Source organism: Thamnophis sirtalis, unplaced genomic scaffold (assembly GCF_051295495.1).
Source record: "Thamnophis sirtalis isolate CommonGarterSnake01/CBP01778 unplaced genomic scaffold, rThaSir2_p1.2 scaffold_3, whole genome shotgun sequence".
Classification (NCBI taxonomy): domain Eukaryota; kingdom Metazoa; phylum Chordata; class Lepidosauria; order Squamata; family Natricidae; genus Thamnophis; species Thamnophis sirtalis.
Window position 1 is genome coordinate 36,597,346 of NW_028261383.1, and position 27,792 is coordinate 36,625,137.

The 27,792-nt window shown below is 44.4% G+C and overlaps 2 protein-coding genes across 2 annotated transcripts in view; both read left to right on the plus strand.

The window, feature by feature from the left end:
* The window catches only part of IL17RE (interleukin 17 receptor E), a 43,245-nt gene extending 40,740 nt beyond the window's left edge, over nt 1–2,505 (plus strand). The window contains exon 17 of the mRNA XM_087708691.1: nt 149–2,505. Within this exon, the coding sequence (XP_087564817.1) occupies nt 149–843 (695 nt within the window). The 3' untranslated portion in view covers nt 844–2,505. The remainder of the gene's footprint in view (nt 1–148) is intronic.
* Nucleotides 2,506–9,481: 6,976 nt separating this feature from the next.
* The window catches only part of IL17RC (interleukin 17 receptor C), a 43,827-nt gene continuing 25,516 nt past the window's right edge, over nt 9,482–27,792 (plus strand). The window contains exons 1-8 of the mRNA XM_087708692.1: nt 9,482–9,882; nt 15,528–15,546; nt 16,805–16,966; nt 19,063–19,125; nt 19,212–19,318; nt 24,997–25,114; nt 25,216–25,260; nt 26,169–26,314. Of these exons, the coding sequence (XP_087564818.1) occupies nt 9,790–9,882; nt 15,528–15,546; nt 16,805–16,966; nt 19,063–19,125; nt 19,212–19,318; nt 24,997–25,114; nt 25,216–25,260; nt 26,169–26,314 (753 nt within the window). The 5' untranslated portion in view covers nt 9,482–9,789. The remainder of the gene's footprint in view (nt 9,883–15,527; nt 15,547–16,804; nt 16,967–19,062; nt 19,126–19,211; nt 19,319–24,996; nt 25,115–25,215; nt 25,261–26,168; nt 26,315–27,792) is intronic.

Genomic DNA, 27,792 nt, shown 5'->3' on the forward strand with positions numbered 1-27,792 from the left:
TAGGACAATAAAACAACCTAGCTAATTACCGGTAAAAGTTTTAGAAGATCAATTGTTTTCCTCAGCAGACTATTAGATTCCAATGAGCAAAGAGCCAAGATCCTGTAAGAAGCATTTCTCATCCCTTTCCCTTCTGTTTCTCTTCCAGACGTACCTTGCCGGCATCATTCCCGTCCCATCCTGCTGATCTATTCTCCTGATTCAGAGGAGCACAAACAGTTGGTCTGCTCCTTTGCCGCATTGTTGCGGTCGGCGCTGGGCTGCCCTGTGCTATTGGACCTCTGGGAATTGGGCCATGTGGGACGACAGGGCATCTTGCCCTGGATGTATGCCCAACGGGAACTCGTGGGTCGCAAGCAGGGCCAGGTGCTACTGCTGTGGAGCGCAGGCAGTGCCAATGCTTATGGACTCTGGCAAGGAGAAGTAAGCAGCCCTGGTAAGAAAGCCCCAGAACCCTATGACCTCTTTGGGGCAGCCATGGCCTGTTTACAAGCGGAACTTCAGGGTACGGCTGGAAAGGTCCAGCGATGTGACTGGGTGATTGCCTATTTCAGTAAACTGTGCAACCGGCGGGATATTCCCCGTGCTCTGCACCTTCTTCCCCGTTACCGCCTGCCTCAGGACTTGCCGGACCTGGTTGGGGTCCTGCAGGGCAACTCCAGCTCAGGACCCAGCTGGCTCCATGCTAGTGCCAAAGCCCTTGTGTGCCACCTGCTCAAAGCCGAGAAGAAGAGGAGTTCACGGAAACAGCGGAATCAGCCATGGAGTAAGAACATCGGGTGCTTGGAAGAATCGCTGTTCCCCCTCACTCAACTCAAGGTGCACAGGCCAAGCTGCACTTAAGGGCTGTGGACTAAAGGTGCATTGCAAAATGGGATTGATCCCACTGGTTATCCGTAGGCAGAAGGTGTTCATTAGGCCTCAGAAGAGTCGGCTTCTTTATGGTGCCAAAGAAATGGCATCTGTAATAATCTTGGCCAGTAAATCCAATGCCACAAAAACAAAGGAAGGGGTCCAGCTCAGCTAAATGTAAAGCAGAGGGATTTCTCTGGGTGTGCCAGAGAGCCCGCCCCTTCTCCATCACCTGGTGGTCATGGCGTCTGTTGCCATAGAGATGATAGGGTACTGCGAAGAGGGGTCGTGGCCTTGCTGCTGAAAGCGGGGTGGTGCAATATGAACTTTGTGGGCAGTCGTGCGAGTGATTCACAGGGGCTGCTTTCTAGCAGATTCATCCTGGAGGATTGTAAGCTTGTCAAAAGGCAGCCAGGTTAGGCCCAGGGAAGAGGATCTTGTTGCAAGCTAGATGGACTGAACGAAGAGGCCGAATTCTTGCTTTGTTCGACATCCATCACTTCAGGACTGTAACCAACAGAAGGTGGAGGACATCTCTGACACCTTTCAGAATGTTCGGTTTTTTCTTTTCTTTTCGAATCATGGTTCCTTAACATTTCTACTTGTGGAGACACAAAGACCAGCACAAAGAAACCTGCAGATAGTGATCTCCTAGATAGTATACTAAGGGTTGTTCCCCACTGTTGAGTAGAGGTTTGTCAGAGTTTCAGGCAGCAATCACATCCAGAAAGCACACACAGGTAACTGATTCAGCAGGATTCAATAACTTGTCTTTATATATAATATAACATATGAAGTAAATATACAATACCAAAAGCAGGTTTTCCAACGTGGTAGTAAATACAAGCAAACACCAGCAGAGGAGAGAACAGGTTAAGTTTCCGTTCAGAGCAGCAGACTAGTTTAGAACTTTTAATATAGAAGTTAAACTAAGCCACACCCAGGCTCCTAGCTGTCTCCAGCAGATACTGTTTCAGTTTCCAAACAGCCCTCATTGGCTGACTTGTTGCCATGTCTATTCCAGTCTATGAACATTCATACTCTGACAAGATTCTCTCCATCTACCTATGAGCCGGCCAAAAGCTATGCCAGCAGGGAGTCAGCTGTCCCCGTTACCAATCCCTATCCCGATTCTGTAGCCCATCAATGCAGTCTCCTGAATTCCTTTAAGGAAATGGGGTGACAAAGGGGCAACAGATTTTATGCCCCTTAGATCTGCTCTGGAGGGAGTCAGAATATGTCAGGGGAAAAACACTATTTGAATACCAGTACAGCTGAAGAAGAATCTTCTAGCTAGAGAAGATAAGCCTTTTTGCTCATAAACTGCAGATAAAATGACAGGAGCACCAATGTGGATATCACAAAACAAAAGGTATTCTCAGTGTGTTGTTGCTGTGTGCGAGTGGGAAAAGGACTTACAAAGTCATAGAATTAGGTGGATTTAAATGGAATCAGCTACCAGCTTGCCTCACTTTTGACCGCTCCGTTTCCAAACCAGCAAAACAAGCCCGTTGCTAGGAGGGTTGTAAGAGATCTTTACTTTGTTTTGTGTGTTTAATCTGCGGAGTTGGTTGTTGTTGTTGCTCAGGTCCTACATCTGTTCTTGGTGCTGCTATCTTGAAACACAATAATAAAGATGACTTTTAAAGGAAATGCAAAAATGCAAAGGGCACTTTTCTGCTTTAGGTATCTACAACATTGTATTGATGGTCCCTTAAAAAAATAGAAACCTTGATAAACTAAAGTCACCATGCCTTATTTAAAAGTATTTCTGTGCCTCATGACTTTGAAAGTAAGTGTGCCAGTCTTTTCAATGAATAACCCCCTGATGGAAGGGGTGTCTGTGTTATTCCATAATGCAGCGTTAGCCAACTCGTGGCCTTTCAAATACATCATGTTTTCAGCTTCCAGACCTAACCACATTGGTTTAGAATTCTGATTAGATCCAACATATCTGGAAGACAACAGATTGGGGGAAATTGTCCTAATGGCTTCAGACATTTGGCTCTTCCATTTAAAATAGTTTTGTACCTCAGGATCTATTATTGTTTATTTCTATTTAGATCTAATTCTAGAGCCACACAGACATTCACATATACAGGTAGCCCTCGATTTACGACCAAAATTGTGCTCAAAATTTCTGTTGTTAAGTGAGACATTTGTTAAGTGAATTGTGCCCCATTTTATGCGTGACCCGTCAAAACCGTGGTCCACTAAAGCGCGCCCGATTAAAGCGCGTACCTGACATCATCAGCAGCGCGACAAATACGACTGCGGATAAAAAAGGGCGCTTTAAAAAGCGCTTTTAAAGCAAGCCGATTCACATAAAGGTAAGGGTTAGGATTAGGGTTAGGGTTAGGTTAAGGGTTAGGGTTAGGTTTAGGGTTACGTTAACCATTAGGGTTAGGTTAAGGGTTAGCGTTAGGTTTAGCGTTAGGTTAAGGGTTAGGTATAGGGTTAGGGTTAGGGTTAGGTTAAGGGTTAGGCTTAGGGTTAGGTTTAGGGTTAGGTTTAGGGTTAGGTTTGGGGGGGGTTAGGTTTAGATTTACGCGTTAATTTTAAGTTTACCGCTCACAGCGTGCTGTTTTCGTCGCGCTGTGATGACGTCACGTACGCGCTTTCATCGAGCGCGCTTTAGTCTACCGCGGTTTTGTGGTGGAACCCATTTTATGATCTTTCTTGCCTCAGTTGTTAAGTAAATCACTGCAGTTATTAAGTTAGCAACATGGTTGTTAAGTGAATTGGGCTTCCCCGTGGACTTTGCTTGTCTGAAGGTCACAAAAGGTGACCACATGACCCCGGGACACTGCAACCGCCATAAGAAAAACATGCCTGCTACCAAGCATCCCAATTTTGATCAGGGTGAGCACAGGGAATGGTACAAAAGTGTGGGAAATGGTCATAAATCACTTTTTTTCAGTGCTGTTGTAACGTCAAATGGCCATTAAACAAATGGCTGTAAGTCAAGGACTACCTATATACCATACAGGGCTTGAGGTGGTTTAAACTTTTAAACCATTTCATCGTTCAAATGACCCAATACAATAATGTATAAATAAAGGCACATTTCTGCTTCAAGATAAAACATATCTGATCAGTAGCTATTCTCTGAGGAGATGGTGGCCTTTAAGTCAAGAGTCTTATTGAGTCATTGTTGTATCTTATTCAAATAATGCCGAAGGAGTTTCAGAGCTTACAGTCAGATATCTTCCATCTCCCCCCACCCCACCTCTTTTCTTAAAGAAACAAAAATCAGATAATTTTGGAATGGCTCTGTGGAAGAACGGAGCTAAAATTTCCTGTTCCCCTGATTGATTCACTGCCTCATTGGCAAAGAGAGGAAGCATGGTAGTGTAATAGGAATTCCCCAAAAGGAGTGAGGAAATCAAGCAAGCTGTAGTGATTTAAATTTAGCTTGAGATAACCCCAATCAGGAATATAGTTGAAATACATTTTCCATCAGATCTACCGGGGGATTCATAAAGATTTCTCCCCCCCCCCCCCACTCACTGAAATCACACTAGTTCCTAGAGAGGCCCAAGTCCATGGCAATTTCAGTTCTCCAAACAGTTGCAAGCCAAAATCAGGGTGAGTACAGAAGTGAGGGTGAGGATAAGAATCATTACAGAAACAGGTGGGAAATTATCTCCTGTCTGAACTAGTTCACCGTGTTGCTTTTTCCTTGATTTTCTTTGGGTGAATCTCCAATGGAACCCCTAGTTTCCTAAAAAGGGATACGTGGGAAATAAGGCAAGATGGGGAACCCTATAGACAGGGGTGGCCTGCTACGGGTTCGCCTGGGTTTGGGAGAATCCAAAGCTAATGTTATGGCAGGTTCGGAGAACCTCGAAATCCCATCTGTGGCTGGCCCCGCCCACCCCACCCTGCCCCTCCCTGGAGTCTCCATGCGGCCCATTTTGGATGCGAGGTAAGTGCAGGGCCCGTGCAGAGGCTCGTGGAGGGGGAAGTTCCAGAAGGCCAGAAATGGGCCCTTTTCCAGCCTCCAAAGGGCTTCTGGAGTCCCAGGGAGGTTTGAGGAAAGCCTTGGGAGCCTGGGGAAGGCGAAAACTCCCCACCACCACCGTGATGCAGGAGGTCAACTGGGCCACATCCACCCTGGCCACGCCCACCCAGAAATCGGGCAGCGAACCCATTGCTGAAATTTTTGAAGACCACCCCTGCCTATAGAGGAGATTGTCTTGAAAAAGAGAAGAGGGAGGAATTACAAAAATATGAGGTTACCCCAGAAAGGCATGAGGGGGTGAGAGAGAAACTTACAAATAAGAGTCAGGCTTTTAATTGTTGTTATTCAAATAGTCCTCAACCTATGCACACAACTGAGCCCAAAATTTATGTTGTTAAGCTAGACAGCTGTCAAGTGAGTTTTCGGCCCCATTTTACAACTTTTCTTGCCTCAATTGTTAAGTGAATCACTGCAGTTGTTATTAATAACTCAGTTATTAAGTGAATCTGGCTTCCCCATTGATTTCACTTGTCAGAAGGTCACCAAAGATGATCTCGCGACCCTGGACTCTGCAACCGTCATAAATACGAACTGGTTGCCAAGCATCCAAATTTTGATCACAGGATCATGGGGATGCGGCAGTGGTGGGTTCCGGATCCCGTTGCAACCGGTATGGTTGCAATGGGGCCCGGCGTCCTCCACATGAACCCGCGCATGCGCAGCGCATGCGCATGCGTCTTACCATATCATGGTTCTATTCTGAAAGGCAGATGTTTCAAACTTCCCTCTTTTAAAAAAAAATCAAGGTTTATGTGGGCAGAAGTTGTACAATGTTGTATTACTTTTAATTTTAAAATTTAATATAAAATGAAATGCTGCATGTCCACAGTGGTTAGGGTGCAGTATTGCAGGCCACTTTAGCTGACTGTGATCTGCAGTTCAGCGGTTCAAATCTCACCGGCTCAAGGTTGACTCGGCCTTCCATCCTTCTGAGGTGGGTGAAATGAGGACCCGGACAGTAGGGGCAAGTTGCTGACTCAATTTGCTAAAAAATTTGTAAACTGCTTAGAGAGGGCTAAAAGCCCTATGAAGCGGTATATATGTCTAATAAATAAATAATAAATAAATAGTCCTTGACTTATAACCACAATAGAAAGTAGATTTTCAGTCGTAAGTTTTTTCTACCTTCTGACAAGCAAAGTCAATGGGGAAACCAGATTCACTTAATAACGAAGTTCTTAATTTAACAACTGCAGTGATGCAGTTAACAAACATGACAAGAAAAGTCGTAAAATGGAGCAAAACGCACTTAACAAATTTCTCACTTAACAACATAAAATTTGGGCCGAATTGTGGTTGTAAATTGAAGACTACCTGTACATCTTCCGAAGCCATCAACGTTCATTCCACAACCATCAACTATATAAGTGTTGTCCCAAGAAATGCTGGGTTTCATTTTGGGTTCACTTACGCCTAGCACGCAAATCAAACACACAAGGCACGAAATTGCTTTATTCTGTTATAGAACAAAGGGCATTTGGCATAAAAGTTTCCACAGCAAGCGCTGTTAGTGGTAGGGAAGTGTGATATGTTGGAATGTCTTATCTATAAGTGCTGGTTGTCTCCTGGCTCCTTTTGTGTTTTAGGTTGTTCTATGTCAAGGCTTACCTTTGTCTGATTTTTAAAGTGAAAGGAATTTCTGGTTACTGGTATTTGTCTAACGATTAATGCAGGTCAATCCGGGTCTACAAATTTGTACCCCATGAAATTCTATCACAAGGACCAGGACTTACAAGTCTAATCCAGGCCCTATAGCTGTGATGGCAAACCTATGGCACACATAGCCATTTGTTAGGGCACGCAAGGCGTTGCCCTGTCAGCTCCAACGTGCATGGGTACGCTGGCCAGCTGACTTCGACCTTCTTTTAAGGCAGTTTTTGCCCTCCGGAGCCTTCAGGGAAGCCTCCCAGAGGCTTCAGAGGGCAAAAAACGGCCCTACGAGCAAACTGAAAGTTCGTTCCTGAATTTCTGGTTTGCCCTTAGGGCTGGTTTTTCGTGCTCCAGAGACCCTCCGGAGGGTCTCTGGGGGGTGGGGTGGAGGCTGTATTCACCCTTCCCAGACTCCTAGAATGCCTCTGGAGCCTTGGGAGGGTGAAAAAAGTGTGCCAAAAGCGGGGGGTCATGCTGGTCGTGCACGCATGCGTGCTGGGGTCATGCGCAAAGCATTATGGGTGTTGGCACGCCCACGCATGACTCCCTTGCATTCCCTCTGCTTTTGGCACGTGATCCAAAAAAGGTTAGCCATCACTGCCCTATAACAATGTGTCTTAACCATGGCAACTTTAACACGTATGAACTTCAACTGCTGACTGAGAAATTTTGGGAGTTGAAATCCACACATCTTCAAGCCACCAAGGTTGAGAATCACTGTCCTACTGTCAGGCCTGCAGTCATATTCTTTTTAGGATATTTGGCCTGCCACATTCTCTCTTATTTTATTATGCTGTTTCATTAGTGGGGAATTGGGAGGGGGGATAGGAAGGAGTAGAATGTTGTCAAAATAAAACATTCCTTTCTAGAAGCCCAAGGTCATTCTTTGTCTCCGCACCTCTGCACCTGACCGGAACTAGATGGGTGGAAATGCCAGCGTGGCAGAGGAAGATTGGACCATGTGATGAACTTGTGGGTGTGGGGCAAGATCATGAACTTTCAACTGGGTGGGAAACCCCGGAAGCTTTCAGATACGGGTTTCCACAGATGTACCAACATGTCTCTCTCAATAAATTGGAACTTTGAGGAAAGCTTTGCCTTGGACTCTGATTTAATTTTGGATGATATTTGGAACGCTGACACCTACAGGATCACGGGGTAGGTCTTTCTACTGAATTTAAACCAGGAATTGGCAGCTTCTGATTCTAAAGGACTCTAGAATCCTTTAGAAATATTCATTAGAAATATTCACTTCAGGTCTTGCGACTCTCACAAAATGGCTGCTTTGGGTTTGTTCTTTTTTAAAAATATATAATTTGTATTAAGATATTTTTATGTAGGCAAAAGACAAAGACGAAGGAAAACTATACCATGAAAATAAGGAAAAATAAAGAAAGAGAGAGAGAAAGTGGAGAAAGCAAAACAGTAGAAAATAGAAAGAAAAATAAAAAAAGAGAAGTCGGCAACTTCTGAATCCTTTCTAACAATTAGGAACAACCTTTTTAGTCCCTCCACCCCAGAGGTGGTATTCAGCTACTTCTGACAGGTTCTGGAGAACTGGTAGCAGAAATTTTAAGTAGTTCCGAGAACCGGCAAATAGGCTGGCCCTGCCCCTGAAGCCTCCCAGCTCATCTTCTTTTGTTGCCCTGAACAGGAGAATAGAGTTGGAAAGCAGGTTAGTGGGGTGGGGAAGGAATGGAGATTTCCCAGTAACCTTCCCCCAGGAGTGGGGAGGGAATGGGGATTTTGCAGTATCCTTCCCCTGCCATGCCCACAAAGCCACACCTCACTCACAAAGCCACACCCACAGGACCAGTAGTAAAAAAAATTGAATCCCACCACTGCTTCACCCTCACTAATATTATAAAAATTCCTTCAGCAATTTGTTCAGACTTTTTCAATTATTCAATCCATCCTTTCACTTGTTTTTCATTTTCAGTGAAAAACCCACAAAAGCGTATTGATCTTGTAAAAGTACTTACTGTTTTTCACAAGGCTGCTTAAGGGCCATGGTGGCTCAGTGGCTAAGACTCTAAGCTTGTCGATCAGAAAGGTTGGCAGTTCAGCGGTTCAAATCCCTAGCGCTGCGTAACAGAGGGAGCTCCTGTTACTTGTCCCAGCTTCTGCCAACCTAGCAGTTTGAAAGCAGGTAAAAATGCAAGTAGAAAAAATAGGAACCACCTTTGGTGGGAAGGTAACAGCATTCTGTGCGCCTTCGACGTTTGCTCATGCTGGCCACATGACCACGGAGATGTCTTTGGACAGGACTGGCTCTTTGTCATTGGAACAGAGATGAGCATCACCCTCTAGAGTTGGGAACGACTAGCACATATGTGCGAGGGGAACCTTTTACCTTTTTATACCTAGCTACTTACCAAATTTGAGAACGCAATTTTCTTTCTTCTATTTTGCTTAAAACGCATAGCAGTTACAACAATGAATTGCCCAAAACAGCATATTATCCTTCTTTTTAATGTCATGAAAATGGGATCCTCTCCTAAGCTAACGTAGGCCTCAATCTGAAGGTTTCAAGCCACACTGTGTGATTCCTTTTGTTTGTGGACTTAGTGTGTGGTGTGACCTTCCACCATGACAACTCGCTCAGTAAACTGGGACTAAAACAAAACCCCGACACATAAACGTTGCCAGTTTTGGTCCACGCCCAAAAACTTCATTTTTGGTCCGCTCGAAATCTGAAACTTTCCAAAGGAATAACATCTGGATTTGCTCTGGTGGCATTAGGGAAAATGCTGGATTTAGTCAGGCGGTGATTTTGTTTCCTGTCTTCTCTGAAATGCTTTAGGCTCTCATTACTGGCACCCTGGCACCCAGCCCAGGTTCTTTGGCATGTCCTTTGGATTCCAAGGGAAGTTCTTGCTCCACCTCTTGGTCTTTATTGTCCTGTGACGTAAACCTGGTAGTAATTGCAAAAAGGGGAGGATATTTATTTACGAAGTCAGATCTGGCAAACCGAGCTAGGAAGTATAATCCCGAACTGGGCAGCTCTTTGGATCTTCTGCGGGCCGTGAAGAGATTTTCTGGCTAACTGGATCTTTCACCGGCTTTGTCAGCCTAACTCCAAAGGTTGGAAAACACTGTGAAGACCCCAATTCCTTTGGAAGAAGAAACGGGGAAATAGTGTACCAAGGCAGGATTTAAACTTACTCTGCGGAAAGGCAGGTTGCGCAGTGGGAGGCACAGGGTCTGACTCTGTATCATGCTGGTAATGAGTTACAAGAAGAGCGATTGCTTGGCTACCTGAGATGCAGTTACCTGCCTTGGTGCTGTTCCTAACTCACCTGCTTTCTGCCTGCTTCCCCCTTGCAACGTCACTGAACTCTGTCAGTTGCTCACCGGTAAGTAAATGTCTTGCAGTGGGAGGAGGCAGCGAAGTTTAGAATTGGACAAAATAATCTCTAGGATCTGTTGTTCCCTTCCTTTTTCCTTAGCCCACTTGTATTTTGCACTATTGCTGTGTTGCAAACTAACATTGGCATTGGCGGTTGATCGGGACCTCTGACAGCTGGATTCTCTGCTGAGAAGCATGTTTATACCCGTGTTAACATTGTGCTAGGAATATAATCTAACGGTTGGGTTGGCAATATATGTTACTAATGCAGCAAACAGCAGGATAAAGCTGGACAAGTTATTTCCTGGGAACAAGATAAGGCATATCAAGGAAGAATGAGTGAAACTGGAGCTGTGTCTCAGTGATGTTGCAATACTTAATGAAGGCAAAATCTGTATTTGAAGGACAGTGGCAGATAGGACAATGCTCCAGAGGGTTAACGTCATTGCCCAGAGGATCATTGGTTGCCCTCTCCCCACTTTGGAAGAGCTTTATAGCTCACACTGCCTTAAAAAAAAGTTCAAAACATTCTTAAAGATCCATCTCATCCTGGGCACCCTTTTTTTTTAACTATTACCATCTGGCAGACGGTACAGGACAATAAAAACAAGAACAAATAGGCTGAAAAACAGCTTCTATCCCAGGGCAGTAACTATATTGAATTCTACTGTATAGTGCAATATTAATGCAATATCAGGGGTTTTCAATTATAGAATGTGAAGAATGTGTTTCTTTATATGTATAATGTCCACTAAAGATGGCATTTAATCTCATTGTATGAGGTGAAATGACAATAAAGTAAACCAACTACAAATGAGCTATCATCACCATAAGTGTGAAGGTGCTTCAGGAATGTAGCCGCTAGACACAAAGATCATTTCATTTCATTTATTTAATTTATTAGTTTGTCGAACATGTACAAGATAGCAGGTATAAGTATAAACATGGACATGAATGAAAGAAATGAATACAAATAAATCGGTACAGTAGAACAGGAATGGCAGGCACACTGGTGTGCTTATGCCCAGCCCTTTATGGACCTCTGAGGAATGAGGTGAGGTCCATGGTAGACAGCTTAAGGTTGAAGCTGTGGGGGTTTGAGGAAGTAACAATGGAGTCAGGTAGAACATTCCAGGTGTTGACTCTGTTGCTAAAGTCATATTTTCTGCAATCGAGTTTGGAGCGGTTTACCTCGAGTGTGTATCTATTGTTGGCCCGTGTATTGTTGTGGTTGAAGCTGAAGTAGTCATTGACAGGTAAGACATAGTAAACAGTTTTGTGTTCTGTGCTTAGATCAGACGGCACAGTTCCAGATTGTCCAAGCCCAAAATTTCAAGCCTGGTGGCATAAGGGATTCTATTGTGAGTAGAGGATTTCTTTCAATAGGATTAGGTAGAAGCAGGGGTGGGTTCCTGTCAGTTCTAACCTCTTCTATAGAAGAGGTTCCACAAATCTACAGTGCCATTTAGAACCGGTTCCAGCTCCCTCCTCCTGCCTGTCCGCACATCATCAAGATGAAGAGGGAGAGGAGGAATTCTGGGAGTTGAAGTCAACAAGTCTTAAAACTGTCAAGTTTGAACACCCCTGGGTTTTTTTTCTAAAGGGTTAGGGTCTTGTAACTTGACAGCTTTAAGACTTGCGTGCTTCAAATGCCAGAGTTTCTGAGCCAACATTTTGGTTGCTAAGCAGGAGCGTTGTTAAGTGAGTTTCACCACATTTTACAAGTTGCCCATGCCCACCCAGTCACATGGCTGGCAAGCCATTCCCACCTGGTAACATGGCTGCAAGCCACTCCCACACAGTCACATGGCCAGCAAACCACTCCTACCTGGTCACGTGGCCGGCAAGCCACTCCCACAAAGCAGGCCACACCTACAGAAGAGGTTCTAAAAAATTTTGAAACCCACCACTGGGTAGAAAGTTGTTGAGGAGAAACAGCCTTTCTTAAAAATCTTTCACATGAGATAAGTCTTTTCCTGCTTGCTTTGTTTGTTTGTTTGTTTGTTTGTTTTAGGAAATTTAAATTGCCGCCTATTCACACATGGCTACTCAAAGCGGCTTTGCTTTGTAATGAGTGGCAAAATAGGACTATTCCCCAATTCCATTCCTTCAGGAGCAGAAAGATAGAAGGAGATTCTAATGAATATTAATTACCAGATATGAAAAACTAGAAGAGTTTTTAACTTAATTACAAGACATTCCTGAACCTTTATTCAAAACAGCTCCTCCAATTTCCTCAAAGTGACATCAGCGTTCTAGAAAAACCCCGAGGTTTGGAAAAGTTAAGGTAGGGGTGGGTGGAAAGGACTTCCATAGCAACACTTTCTGGAAATACAAATTATTTGCAATGGCAAGATGAAAGACAGAATTGAGAGGGAAATGGAACAGAATAAACTGAAAAAAAATGGCATTTCTGAATTGCTGGTTGGGTAACATCCAGCATATTACATCACTGTGCGTTATTAGAGATCTCACTGCTGCCAGTTATTGCAAAGGTGTAAGGCGAGGGTTGTTTAAGTCACTTTTTTTCAGTGTCCTCTAACTTTGAACTGTTCACCAAATGAATGGTTATAAATCAAGGAGTACCAGTACTCCTTGATTTAATGTTAAAAAAAACTTTTGTTTGCTGAATTTTGACATATGCTGCAGCACAGCCAGTAATATATTTACTCAACTCTCAATTGTTATAAAAAACAAACAAACCTGAAACTCCTTCCAAATGCTTCCATATTCAGCTAAGTGGCAATAAGCAAAGTCACACTTTGAATTTTTCAGCTTGGTTCCCCAAATCTCCCATCGTGTCAGCAAATGGATTGGATAATGGCAAATAGAATAAATGCCATTCTTCCATTCAGATTAATATGCTTAGGAGGTACTTCCAGTAGGAAACATGGATTACAAGTACTCCGTGATTTACAACCTCAATTGGGACCCGAATTTCCATTCTGAGCAATGCATTTGTTAAGTGAGTAATCCCAATTTTACGACATTTCCTGAAGCCTTAAAAAAGACTCTGGTTGTTGCATGAATCACTGCAGTTGTTAAATGAGTCATGCAGTGGTTAAGAGAATTTGGCTTCCCCCATTGACTTGGCAGGACAAGAAACAATGGATGGAAACTAATCAAGGAGAGAAGCAACCTGGAATTAAGGAGAAACTTCTTAACAGTGAGGACAATTAACCAGTGGGACAGTTTTGCCCTCAGAAGTTGTGGGTGCTCCATCACTGGAGGCTTTTAAGAAGAGATTGGACAACCCTCTGGCTAGATGACCTCCAAGGTCCCTTCCAGCTCTATTCTGATTGATTTTAAATGCTGATCACATGACCCCAGGATGCTGCAACTGTCATAAATACATGCTAGTTGCCAAGCACCTGAATTCTGATCACCCAGCCATTGCTTTTTTTCAATGCCCTTATAATTTTGAACAGTCACTAAAGAAATCAAGGACTAACTGTTTCTACAAGAGAGACTAAGAAATTTTTGTCTCCTCGCTCATTTGGCAATGAGCTAAAATGCTTTTTTTGTTTTGTTTTTGTTTTATATATATATATATATATATATATATATATATATATATATATATATATATATATATATATATATATATTATTTTATCAATTTCATATATACATTCACAATTATATGATCTCATAACTGTTATTAATAATATGTATTTATAACAATTTTTCCCTACAGTTGACAATATACTTGAAGATTGCTTTCTTAACATCCCATAGATCCATCTTATCTTACAACGGTCCTACTTCTTCTTCCCTCCCTCCCTCTTTCCTTCCCTCGTTTCTTCCCTCCTACTCCCCTTCCTTCCTTCCTTCCCTCCTTCCTTCCCTCCCTCCCTCCTTTCCCTTCCCTCCTTCTCTCCTTCCCTCCTTCCTTCCTTCCCTCCTTCCTTCCTTCCCTCCTTTCTTTTCTCCTTCTCTCCTTCCTTTCCCCCTTCCTTTCCTCCTTCCTTCCCCCCTTCCTTCTCTCCTACATTCCCTCCTTCCTTCCCTCCTCTCCTTCTCTCCTTCCTTCCCTCCTTCCTTCCCTCCTTCCTTCCTTCCCTCCTTTCTTTTCTCCTTCTCTCCTTCCCTCCCTCCTTCCTTCCCTCCTTGCTTCCCTCCCTAAAAAGCTAAAACGCTTTTGACAGACATTGCATCTGATGTTGCCAAATTTTACTCAAATGTTATTTTACACAAATGGCTTTAGGAGGTGTGTCCCACCGGCAGCCCAGGGACTGCATGTGGCTCTGGAAAGCAAGTAATGCAGCCCCATAATACTTTATTAAAATATTTAAAATTTTCTCATTTGTAATAAGTTAGCTACTAACATATTTGAATGAGATAGTATATTATTTGATAGACATCAATAGATGAATAAGAAATGAACATTTGGTTATAGATAAGGATAAGTATCAAATGAGAAAATATATGGGATAAAAAAATTCCTAATGAGGGAAAATAATTGAGACCACAAAAAGAGATTTAAAAATCTGGGGCGTGTAATGATCTATAACTATGTAATATTATTATGAGAATAGCTGGAAACTTGAACCCGGCCCACAAAAAATATGCTTTGGGGGAGTGGGGGGAATAACAATGGAATTGCTATATATGTATACCTTTAAAAGGAGGATATACGTTAAAATTACTAATATGAAAGATGTTTATTGGAATGTAATTATTAATACCATCAATATTAAATGGAATTTGCTCAGAAGCTAAAATACGCTATGCAAGCTAAGTGGAGAGAGTGGAAGAGAGAAAGGGAAAGAAGAGGAGGAAGAGAGGGAAGCAGAAGGGAGGAAAATAGCAATAGCAATAGCAATAGCAGTTAGACTTACATACTGCTTCATAGGGCTTTCAGCCCTCTCTAAGCCGTTTACAGAGTCAGCATATCGCCCCCACAGTCTGGGTCCTCATTTCACCCACCTCGGAAGGTTGGAAGGCTGAGTCAACCTTGAGCCGGTGAGATTAGAACCGCTGAACTGCAGATAACAGTCAGCTGAAGTGGCCTGCAGTACTGCACCCTAACCACTGTGCCACCTCGGCTCAAAAGAGTAGGAGAGAGAGAAGGAGTGGAAAGAGAAGAGAGGAGGAGAGAGGAAGGGGAAGAAGAGAGGGATGGTTGAGGGAAGAAAGGAGGGAGAGAGGAAGAGGGAGGGATAGGAAGCAGGATGGCGGTGGATAGGGTATAATTTGGTATGTGGAAAGCAGAAGAGCAAATGACAGTTGTCGTGGGTTGATGGTAAGAGGAACTGATATAATATTGGACAACACAAAATAGTGCTGGTTAAATGTAATGATATACCTGCGGTTACTTGTAGGAAAATGAAAATTTAAAAAAAAACATTTTAGCTATATTTTATATAGACAAATCTTCTTCACTCGATTCAGCCCAGGCAAGCCAAATGCTGGAGGGTTGTAAGGATAATCTCAGCTGGACTAGATGATTTTATCCACCTTCCCTAGTGCAACCAATTCTTTTCCTTATTTTTTTAAAAATCGTTGATAGTAAATCAGTAAAGTCAATCTGTTGATTTAACCTTAGCCTGGCTGGCTATATTGTGCAATGGGAGCTGGGAAAAAGGGTTTATTTTGAATATGTTTATATATCCCGGTCATTGAACCTGCTCCTTCCTCTGTCCTTTTGCAGGGCCTGGGCTGTCGGCTAAGTAAGTATATGTTCTGTTATTGTATGCGTGTGTGTGAAAGTTCATTTTCCCTCGAATTAGTGCATTATAGTTGTGGCAGACAAACATTCCTCATCTTAGTCATGCTGGCCAAGAATGGAGAGAATTATGGTGCCATGTAAGTTAAAAACACCATATTGCACGGGTATCCAACCTTGGGCACTTGAAGACCCCCGTGGACTTCAACTCCCAGAATTCCCCAGCCAGCATGCTGGCTGGAGAATTCTGGGAGTTGAAGTCCACGGGGTCTTCAAGTGCCCAAGGTTGGATACCCCTGTCATATCAATAATGATATTGGGTGGGGCCTGATTTTCTTCCTTTCTTGTCATTTTAGCAAGGCCAAGCTCATCCCAAATCAACAGAGACGAAAACTGATTTCTCAGTTTCGTGTGGTTCCTCAGAGTTCATGATAGCAACCTCTCTGGTTTCTCTGGAAACTAGTCAGACAGGATTAATTAAGCTCTTAAGAATGGGCTGCTTGCATTTTTATCATGATGATCAAGCAATTTCTCTTTTTCTCATGCGAGTGCATACCCAAAGGGAGAATATAGATTATACCTTGCGATTGCATGCCAGTAATGCGTAGTGCCTCCTCATCACACAAATAAAACATGTTGGAGAATGAGAGGGAAAATGGGTGGGGGAGGGCGGGCATATCAGATAAATGCCATTTGGAGGCACCTCTTAAATTCTTGGGGTTCCACCGCTACCCTCGGCTCCAATGTTTGAGAATGTTCCTCCTCTTCTGCATAACATTATCTTGCAAGTTCCAGGGGTGGGCTTCACAAAATTTAGCAAGGGATTCTCCGCCTGGTTGCTGGGTAGATGTGGCCATGGTGGGCATGGCCTAGTCAGCCTCCTGCACCCCAGACTCTGGAGGCCCATTTCCGGACTTCCCAAGCTTCTGGTAGGTCTGTTTTACGCCCTCCCCAAGCCTCCGCATGAGCCCTGCACTTACCTGCATCCAAAATGGGCCGCATGGGGACTCCCGGGAAGGGCGGGGCCAGCCTGGAGTGGGATTTGGGGATTCTCCAAACTGCACAGAATCTTAGCTAGAGGGTCTCCCGAACCCCTGCAAACCTCCAGCAGCCCACCCCTGCATTGTAACCATGTGGAAAGCAACCTTGGCTGAACCCCCCATCCCCCACTCTTCAGTCTGCAAAGTATACTTAGGTTGGGTAAGGGGGCTTCCTCTGCTGCCCCCATTCACTTTCTCTCTCCGTCCCAACCTTGATTTCAGAAAAGACAGATGTTCTATGCATGCCTGGTGAAGCCGAATCAGATCCAGAACTAGATCCCATCCTGGGGCTGATTCAGATGAACTCAAGGAACACCCTTTGGTGCCCGGAGGAAGGAGACTGCATTCCCTGCGTGCAAGTGACGTTAACTCTTGGATTGCTGGGTAAGGGAGATGAGCCAAGCATCGGTTCTTGGAAGTGTATTTGTGTCAGCTGCTAGCCTTGGATTCTGGAGAATTGGGGGGGAGGGTGCTGGGTAAACGTTTGATATGTATATGTTCCCGCCTTTCTGGCTCAGATCTTGCTTTCCTCTTTGCTGCTTTCACTTCATATCTAGTAAAAGTAGTTTATCTCTGTTAACATGGAGTTGAGGTTTTTCTTTCTTGGATATGGAAGGAGGCATGCCGGACACCAGGCTTCACTTCTCAGACTAGTTCATGAGGTTAGCATCTTAGAGCAGTGGTTCCCAAACTTGGCAACTTTAAGACTTGTGGACTTCAACTCCCAGAATTCTCCAGCTAGCTCTTCTGGCTGGAGAACTCTGGGAGTTGAAGTCCACAAGTCTTAAAGTTGCCAAGTTTGGGAACCACTGTCTTAGAGGAATGGATGATACCTGATTGTAGCACATCAATTGCAGGTAGGAAATGCCAGTTTTATCTTCCCTTAAAATTCCTCCTAGGTGATCAGGCTAGAAAAGGCCTCATCCTTAGGTTCCAGCCAGTGCCACCAGTACTGGGCTACATGATCAGGTTTTCCCCAGTGGCACTTTCAAGGCTACTGGGATATGAAGACTAAGTAGCCCACTCCATGCCTGTATTGGATGGAAGTTCTGGAGATTTCAGTTCTGAGACACTTGGTAGGACATTGAGTTAAGAAAGGGTGTTACAGGCCAATGAATCTGAGTTGACATCTCCTTATATCCTGTAGGAACTTAAAACCCACCCCTCTCCTAGAAAAATGAAACATCCTGGGAAATATTGAAAAGGCAGAATATTATATTTCCCTGGATCAGGAATGGAGAAACACGTTTTTAGGCAGGAAGCAGACTCACTCTTAATACCCTCCCCCCCTTTGTCAATGGACCACTAAAAAAGCCTGGGCCGATCTATTCTACATAACAAAGATCTCCCCCTTCAGCTCCAGGGTGATGGGATTAAGGCCTGATAGTATTAGCCCTTTACCCATCTCACCACAGGGCACCTGGGAAGAAGCAATGCTCAACCAAACATGGACTCCCAGCTTACAGAGTTGCTCCTGCATGGCCTCCATGGGAGTCTGACAACCAATCAGAATTACAAGGTCAAAATCAAAGGCCAGAGAGGGCATAAAACCAGGAACTTTCAGCATCTTTTTCTTTTTCTTCGTCACCCAACACCTGGAGGCATGTGGTCCCTCTTTTCTGTTCGGGAGCTGAAGCCATGTGATCCTGTCCACCATTAAACCATCTTTCCAAGCAGCCTCCATGTTTCCAGTGTCTTTTTCCCCACTTGGAATTGAACCCAGAAAGACATTCCTTCCAACAGGCCGATACCCTCCATAGCAGCCTTCCCCAATTTGACTTTGCTAACAAGCAACGATGGACATTGTAGTGCAGGGGTGTCAAACTCAAGGCTCGTGGGCCAGATTTGGTCCACAGGGCCGCCCTGGAAACAGCAAAGGACTGGCCCATGGTGCCTCTGCCAGCAAAATGAAGCTCAGGATGGCTACATGTGGCCCTCCCAATCTTCACAAAGCAGTAAAGTGCTCTCCTCTTGCTGTCAAGGCAGCTAAAAACTCATCCTTGCCCAACTTGCTAAGTCTCTCTGCCATTAGGTCTCTTCTTCCTTATTTCGGTTTCCCACCCCCAAAATCAACAGCCACCTCAAACCACAACCAGCCATCAGAAAAACAAGTTAGTGTGTTTCAAAAAAGGAAAAGGAAATAATTGCGAACTATAAATCTTTTGTTCTGCATTTTGCATTCTTTTAGCCCTATGTAATATGGGGTGGAAAAATTAATAGACCAGTTGGGAGGAAGGGGGCGGGGGAATCTCTTATTCACAAATAAATCCATTGGATTTGAAAGATTGTCTTTGCAAACTTTGATTTGTAACATCTGTATGAGAACTCATTACACAGATAGCATAAGCTGCTCTAAACATGTGGACTGTTGCAACCAAGGACGCTGAGTCTGTGGTTTCACCATATTGCTCCACATGTTATCTTTGGCAAAATAGATGCATTCCAATCAACAAGGCCTTGTTCCTTTTGCTTCTCTCTAGAGCCACCTGCGTTGGGTGCAAATCAAGATGGCGTAGCCAACAAGATCAGAGAGCAGCCCAAAAGTGAGTAGGGGCTTCTTGACTGCAGCTCCTTGTTGCCCGAAACTGTCCTTATTTTGCTTTTGATCCTGCTCTCTTTCTGTCTCCAGAAATCCCACGGACGCACATTTTGCTCATGGCCAAGACACATTCTTCTCGCTGTGTTGAAGTGGAGGTTTGGCTTCCCTACGATTGGGAAAATCAGAATACTTCCTTGGTAAGACCCCCAGATTCCTAGAGGCATCCTCTCTCCAGGGGTGGGATTGAAAAATTTCAGCAACGGGTTCTCTGCCCGGTTGCGGGTGGGTGTGACTATGGTGGGAGTGGCCTATTCAGCTTCTTGCACCACAGGAAGGTGGGGATGTTTCGCCCTCCCCAGGCTTTCCTTGAGACTCCAGGAGGGTGAAAACTGCTTCATCTGGAGGCCGGAAACAGGCCCATTTCTGGACTTCCAGAACTTCTGGTAGGCCCGTTCTTCAACCTCCCTGAGCCTCCATGTAGGCCCTGTGCTTACCTGGCATGACGAACGGGCCACATGGAGACTCCTGGGAGGGCAGGGAGGGGTGGGCATGGCCAGCCAGTGGTGGCATTTGAGGGTTCGCCAAACAGGGCAGAATCCTAGCTAGAGGATCGGCTGAACTTGTGCGAATCCCCAGCAGCCCACCCCTGCCCCTCTCCTAGAGATAGAAAGATCTAGGTCAGTGATGGTGAGCCTTTGGGGCTAGGTGTGTCAAAAGTTCGGAAAGTCCTAACTTGATTTTGCTGTGGGTCATTTTTGTCTCTCACCACAAAATACAAGCAATTATTTACATGTTTATTTGTTCTTTGTAAAAAATGCAGTCCAGTCATGAATGGTGCGATATATTGTATAAAGGAATGTCAAATAGTTACAAAAGAAAAAAAAGTGAAGCAAATTACTTTTTGGAGTCTGGCTTTCAAAAATACTTGTTGTTGGGAGTTGGTGAATTTGGCATGTCACCCAAAACATCATGGTATGGCTCTTTTGACAGACATGTCATACATTCATCATCACTGATCTAGTTATTTATTATTGTATTAATTCCCAGCCCTTCTCTGGAAGGGTGTCTTGTCCTAGGCCAAACATACAGAAACATTGCAGGCAGATAACGCAAATTTTATTGTTGGTTATTTACTACACCTGTCCAAATGGCAGGAATGTTGTTACCACCATACACATATACATACATTGGAGAGAATTTCCCAAAGTCAATGAAGCTATTCTTAATCAAATCCCCCAAAGTTTCCAAGTCTGAAGTAGAAGGCAAAAGAGTAGTCAGGGGGAGGCCCAAGGGTCAGAGCATCACAGAAAGTTTGTCAGAACCCCCCATAAAAGTTGTGGGATTCAAAGTCAACATTCAGGACACACAGAAACTCAGAGCCAGGTAGGTGCTGTGGTTAGAATGCGGTATTGTAGGCTAATTCTGCCGACTGCCAGCGGTTTGTTTCTCACCAGGCTTAAGGTTGACTCAGCCTTCCATCCTTCCAAGGTTAGTAAAATGAGGACCCCCGTTTGTCTGGAGCAATACGCTGATTCTGTAAACTGCTTAGAGAAGGCTATAAAGCTCTGTGAAGCGGTATATAAATCTAAGGGCTATTGCTATTGTTATCTTGATTAGCGGAGAGATGTTACCAACCAAGAGATTTGGGTTTTGCTATTCTGCAAAGTAGAGCTCCTGATAAGTGAAAGCAACCACAACCACTTGTGAAGAGTCTCAACACTAGTTCGTTGCTAGTCAACTATGTTTGCAAGACTGACCTCATTTTCCTGGAAACAACAAGCTAAGGCTTCAGGGATTCTGGAGGAGATCAGGCACGTACTGCTTCCTGCAGCACAGTAACGCCAAACCTGAGCCCCTCTTAACCATGACCCGTCAAAAGCATGAACGTCATAAGCGCGCCGACAACACCGCGGCGCTAAAACCGTGATGTCAAAAGCGCGCCGACAACAGCGCGCCGACAGAAGCGAGATTTAATTTAAGATAAGATTTACAGTTAGGTTTAGGGTTAGGTTTAGGGTTAGGTTTAGGGTAAGGTTTAGGGTTAGGTTTAGGTTTAGGGTTAGGTTTAGGGTTAGGTTTAGGTTTAGGGTTAGGTTTAGGGTTACGTTACAGCGTGCTTCTGTCGGCGCGCTTTTGTCGGCGCGCTTTAGGGCTAATTAGTCGCTCATTCGTCGTGCGGTTTTGTCACCGCGCTTTAGACACCGCGGTTTAGTCAGGCGCGCTTTTGTTGTGCGCGCATTTGTGGTGGAACCCCTCTTAACACACCCCTCCAGTCTAGCTGGAGATTCCACCACACCCAGTGCCAGTGCCACCATGCCAGGAGAACACAACTCCTTTCTCTCAAGAAGCACCTTTGTTTTACTCTCTTCTCCACATGAACAAATCTTTGGTTTGGGTGGAGGTGGCAGGTCAGGCTCCTCAACTTCAGACACAGCAACTGCTTCTGTTGATTACCCGATGACTCTGCCTCAGGTATTTGCCGTTCCTGAGGCAATGGTTCATCTGGTAATCCTGAAGCAGGTTGCGCATTGCCAGTCACTTCATCTGAGCTCACCCAAACAGAGGGCAATGGTGCACCTGGGGAGGGGGTCTCCCCTCGTTTTATCCTGCAAGGTAGGTCAGATAAAGAGAAACAATCAGTCTACTGTCACCCAGTGAATTCCAAAGTTGAGAAAGTTGAGCCTTCAGAGCAGTGGTGGGTTTTCTGGATCCCGGTGCAACTGATACGGTGCAACGAGGCTGGGCGTCCACCACATGAATGCGTGCAGCGCGCACATGTGTACTTACCGCCTGAGACGCCTGTGACGCCTCCACAACGTCTCCATGATGCCTCCGTGACGCTACAGCTGCTTGGCGGAGCATCGTGCAGGCGCCGTATGCTCTGTGCACAAGCACAGAAGCTCTAAACAGCTCAAATACCGGTAAGGAGCAGGGGTGGGTGGGCCCTCCGGAGCACCATACTGGAACGGTACCCAGTGCTCCCAGCAGCCACCAGTATGGGCTTACCGGTCGTATCCCACCACTGCTCCAGTGTCATGTTTCTCAGCCTTGGCAACTGAAGATGTGCTGACTTCAATTCCCAGAATTGCCGAACTAGCATGTTGTTGTTCTTTGACCCCAGGCGTAGCTCCCAACCAATCATAATCTACCAATGTTGTCATGGAATCCTTTGTCCCTTAAAAATGCATTCCATGAGCATACTAATATACATGCGTGTTTATTCTGTGTACTTTGTTTTGTGCTCTGTTTGTTTATTATAATATAAACTGAATTAGATAATTAGGGGAAAAGGCTGGCCTTGCCCAGACTAACAGGCTATCTGATCTATTTGGGAAGCTGACAAGCAAGGCATGCTGGTAATCACATACCCTTGTTTGCATTTCTCTCAGCAACTATTAACTTATGATCGATTTATTTACATAGAAATCTTGCCTTTCTTCCAAAAAAGGCAGGCTAGCATTCTTGCAGCACATTAGGCTGAGATTTCCTGAATAAACTGCAATTGACTGGGTTCACACACAAGGGTTAAATGGTTAAGAGGCTGGCCTAGAAACCAGGAGTTCTAGTCCCACTTTATTCGTGACAGACAACTTGGGCGATTTTGGGCTAGTCCCTCTCTCTCTCAGCCCAAGCCCACCTCACAGGGTTGTTGTTGTGGGGGAAATAGGGGGAAGGTGTGTGTGATACTTGGGTTACTCATAAAATAACAAAGGTGGAATAGAAATATAAATAAATAAAATCAGTCGACATACATGGCATGGTTTCCAAACTGGTGGCTGCTTTCACACATCAGCAAACTATCAGCAAACCATATTTAGGTTTAACACGAAGTAAATATATATCTAGGCACAGGGCCACTTCCGGTCCTTATTTTACCTATCAGTGGCATCTGTGCAGCTTTGTGGCTGGATGGAGATTTGAAATTGGGTCTCCTTGCCCCTAGTGCTATGATGGCGAACCTATGGCACACTTGGCCAAAGTGGCACGTAGAGCCATGTCACCTGGCACATGTGGTGTTGCCCATTCCTCTTCTGGATTTTTGGCGTGCATACGCACACAATGATCAGCTGGACTTTGTGTATGCGGCAGTGCCAGAAACCAGAAGAGCTGGTCTTCCATTTTCTGGCGTGGGCATGTGTGCCGGCCAGCTGATCGTCGCATGCACAAGCGCAAGCAGTAACCAGAAGACTTGCTGGAATGAAACAGAAGTTAGTTTTCCAGTGCGCGCATGCCCCCTGGGCAGTTCCTCTTGTTGCAGACCAGATGAGCGCTCGCATACACACAAAGTGCTCCCTTTTCAGCACTCGGTGCCGAAAAGGTTTGCCATCACAGCCCTCATGTAACGATTACACTGCATACATCCCATTCACCGGATAAAAGATAAAAGAAATCCTCACCGAAGGCATCTCATTTTTACTACATAACTTCCAGCCAAGTCACCAAGAATTACCTATTTAGACTTCCAAAGTCTTTCGGGCTTTTGGAACTTAGATTTTTGAATTTAAAAAGAAGAATCCTGTGGTTTTCATGTTGCTAAACTTTACAAGGTGTGGTTGCAAAATATCCGCACTGCCCCAGAGGTATTTTCACGGTGGGCTCAAACGTCACGATGGATCAAATAGTGTGATTCAAGCTCCACCTCTTTTTTGTGCATCACACATGCAGAGGGATGGAACTGTCATATAAAGAGGGGCAGAGCTTTGATCACACTGTTGTGGCCATTACCTTAACATGCCAGTAATGCCAGTTACCTTTTGACTGGCCACCCGGCAGTGGAAAATTACAGAGAGCTGCTATTTTGGAGCTTGGTTGTATTCTTGCAGATGTTTCATTACTGATTAGGTAATATTCTCAGTACTCCCTGCTTATAGTTTTCCCTGCCAGTGTTTACTTGGTTTTCTCTTTAGTATTATGTTGTATGGCTAATGGATTTTGGTATTGTTTTCTGCTTGGTTTTTGTCTGGTGCTAATCCCTGCTTATCTGGGTGTTTGTTGCTGAAGAAGATGTGTTCTGGTTATTGCATTGTGTTCTGTGTAACGTTTTCCCAATTGTGCTGGCTCTAGACATTGGGAACCATAGTCCTACCATAGTCCTAATATGGTATTTGAAGCAGAAAACTAGATTATATAGCAGCTTTGTATCATATAGTATGAAATTTTTTTTCCATTATGTATTCAAGATGGACTGTGATTAATATGTATGTATGCATCTATGTATCTACAACATAGTTGTATGCAACTATGTATTTATGTTTTAGTGTCATTTTTGTATAATTTTTATTTTTGGATGCTGCTGCTATTCTACTATTATTGTTATTATTATTACGTTTGGGATGGGGACATTGGTGAGTGGTTTTCTTATTTTTGAGACCGGTAGATCAGAATTTCATTTTAATTTGTGCCATCGTGTACAGTAGGGAACGTGGTGGCTCAGTGGCCAAGACACTGAGCTTGCCAATCAGAAAGGTCAGCAGTTTGGTGGTTCAAATCCCTAGCACCACGTAACAGAGTGAGCTCCGGTTACTTGTCCCAGCTTCTGCCACCCTAGCAGTTCGAAAGCATGTTAAAATGCAAGTAGAAAAAGTAAGAACCACCTTTGGTGGGAAGGTAACAGAGTTCCGTGTGCCTTCGGCTTTTAGTCATGCCAGCCACATGACCAGGCAGACGTCTTGGACAGCGCTGGCTCTTTGGCTTTCAAATGGAGATGAGCACTGCCCCCTAGAGTTGGGAATGATTAGCATATATGTGTGAGGGGAACCTTTACCTTTATCTATTGTGTACAGTATACAGGAAATTGACAATAAAAGATTATTCAATTCAATTCAATCTGGGTGAGAAAAGCTCTTTGATTCCCCCCCCTCTCCTTCCTTTCTAGTGGTCCCTGCAGTACAACTGCTTCCCAGTAGCTCTCAGTGGGGAGCTGCATCTCAGAGTCTTCACGTGGCCTCGTTATCGTTCTGCAGGTGTGTTACAACTCACGCACCATGGACCAGGTGAGTTCTCCAGAAATAAGAAATGGAGCAATAAATCTATTTGATAAAATCAGCCTGAACCTCCCAACTCATTGGATGTCTCTGTTGTGTTCTGTTCATAGACTGTACCTGGCCCAAAGCCACAGATGCCATTCACCTGTGCCAAGGTATGCTCTAATGCGCCGATTTTCCCATCAATACTTTTCCCGTTTGTGTAGGCATCAACAGGGATTCAAGCAACTCCCAGCATTCCTTTTTGTAGCATGAAAGAACCACGTTTTTCCTAGGATCAAACCCCATAGCCAGAACATCTAGGCACGAACAAGGCTTCAAATCACAGTTTAAACCCTAAGCCATAACTCACAAGCTAGAACAGCTGCATCAACACAGCACATTCAGACCTATTATAACCTGTGTTGTATGAATCAAACCACTTAAATATTTATTTCGTTTTTTAAAGTGTTTTTATTCAGCATTTAGGGAGCCGAGGTGGCGCGGTGGTTAAATGCAGCACTGCAGGCTACTTCAGCTGACTGCTAGATCAGCAGTTCAGCGGTTCAAATCTCACCGGCTCAGGGTTGACTCAGCCTTCCATCCTTCCGAGGTGGGTAAAATGAGGACCCGGATTGTTGTTGGGGGCAATATGCTGACTCTGTGAACCGCTTAGAGAGGGCTGAGAGCCCTATGAAGCGGTATATAAGTCTACTGCTATTTTCCAAACATTAAAATCACAATTACACTTTTACAGCTTTCCGTTATCGGTATTTCTTTTTTCTAATTTCGGGTTTTCCATTTTACAACCTGTTCTCTTATACATATTCCTCTTTGTTTCATACTTTCTCATTTTTACAATATATACATGTACATACAATATTTCCATCTCTATTACTTTCTAAATATATACACCATCTCCTTTTTTTGTGTTTTTTATGTATTCATTATGCATTGATTTTACATCTCTTAGATACTTTTTGGCCTCCCAGGAAACAAAAGCCCCATTTGGATTATGCAAGGCTGGACAACTGATTTGAGCCCTCAATGCTGTGGAATGCTAATAGCAAATTTTGTCTTACAGTGCCAAGTTTATCCATTTCTGTGGGACTACAGTCAGCGATTCTACATGTGGAAAACATCCCTAAGGGACAACAATTCAAATTGTGGCTCTATCTGAATCGGACGGTCGGATTTATAGGTTTTGATCAGGCGACTCCCAGGTTGCTGGTAAGTGAAGGTTTCCCCCAGTGTTTGTCCTGCCTAGTACTTCCCGGTCAAGATCAGGGTTATCCTTGCTTAACAACAGCAATTGGAGCCAAATTTTCTGTCGTTAAACGATGCAAGCATAACGTGGGTGGTCACACGAACCTCATCGCTTAACAACAGCAATCCTGGCACTCCCATTACTGTTGTTAAGTGAGGATCACAGGATTTTAAGCAAGTCCCAGGAGAGTCGCAAACAGGCTGGCAGGCAAGTAAGTGGCTGCTTTTGGTGGGAGAAGGTCAGGGGTGAGATCCTACCGGTTTAACAACTGGTTTGCTGAGCGCATGTACGCAGTTTACAGAGAAATCACCTTCTACATTACTGCTGGGGAGGAAAACAGCTAAGGTGTGGAATCCACTCTGCCACGCCTGTCAGATGGGCTTCAGAAAAGAGAATATAGGTGAGCATAGCGTGGGGTGGGGTGGGGTGGGGTGGGTTTCCAGATGAAAGTTGGAGCTACCGATTTGCCCAAACGGGTCCAAACCGGTAGAATCCCACCCCTGGAGAAGGCGCACAATTGGCTGGTGAGACACTGAGTGGGATCAGGAGTGACTGCTGCATGGGGACAGAGTGTCAGACCTGCCCCAACTTAGACATTTAAGAAAGAAAGACTCTCAACTCCATCTGGTTGAAGTGATAGAGTTTTTTTAAAAACTCTAGTTTATTTTTTTTAAACTAAAGTTAAATGGTTGCAGCAAAAGTAAAGCTAGATCTGAGTAACCTTGTAAAGGTTACCCTTTTCCCCTTTCTCTGATCCTCCCCCCTTGATCAGTCCATCAGTACCCAATACAGTGGCCTCACCACTGTCATGATGAAAAGAAAAAAAATTAAAAGGAAAAAGGCAGAGGTAGTTGCTGCCAGAGTCACAGTGGATAACTCTGGTTAGTGCTTAACTGCAGGGGGAGGCGAGAGAACCAGTGCCTCCTTTAGACTATCTTTATGATCACTTCAACAGAATTAAGCAAGGGTTAAAAGGCAAAAAATTCCTTATGCAAAGGAGGCACATGGTTCTCTTGCCTCCTGCTCTGGCAGCAGCAGCTCTTGCCTTTTTCTTTTTACATTTTTTACATTTTCATCATGGTGGACAAGAGGAGAGTTGAAATCCTCTCTGACACAGCTGGAAAAGGTATGTGGGTCGGATGGAAGGAGGGGGCAGGAATTCAAAATTATTGGAATTTAATTTGTAAGTAATTTTTTAGTGTGAGTAATTTGTGTGTGTGTGTGTGTGTGTGTGTGTGCGCACGCGCGTGTGTTTCTTTCTTCACTTCCTTCAAACAAACTTTCAAATGAGAAGAGAGGAAAGGGGGAGAGGCAGGGAGGGCAGCCTTGTTTGAGAAGAGAGGGGCAGCCTGCCAGCAGAAGTGGGTCTTTTACCCGCCTCTGCTGGCGGGCTGGCGCTTTCTTTCTTTTGCCTGCTGTGCCCCCCTTCCCTTTCTCCTCT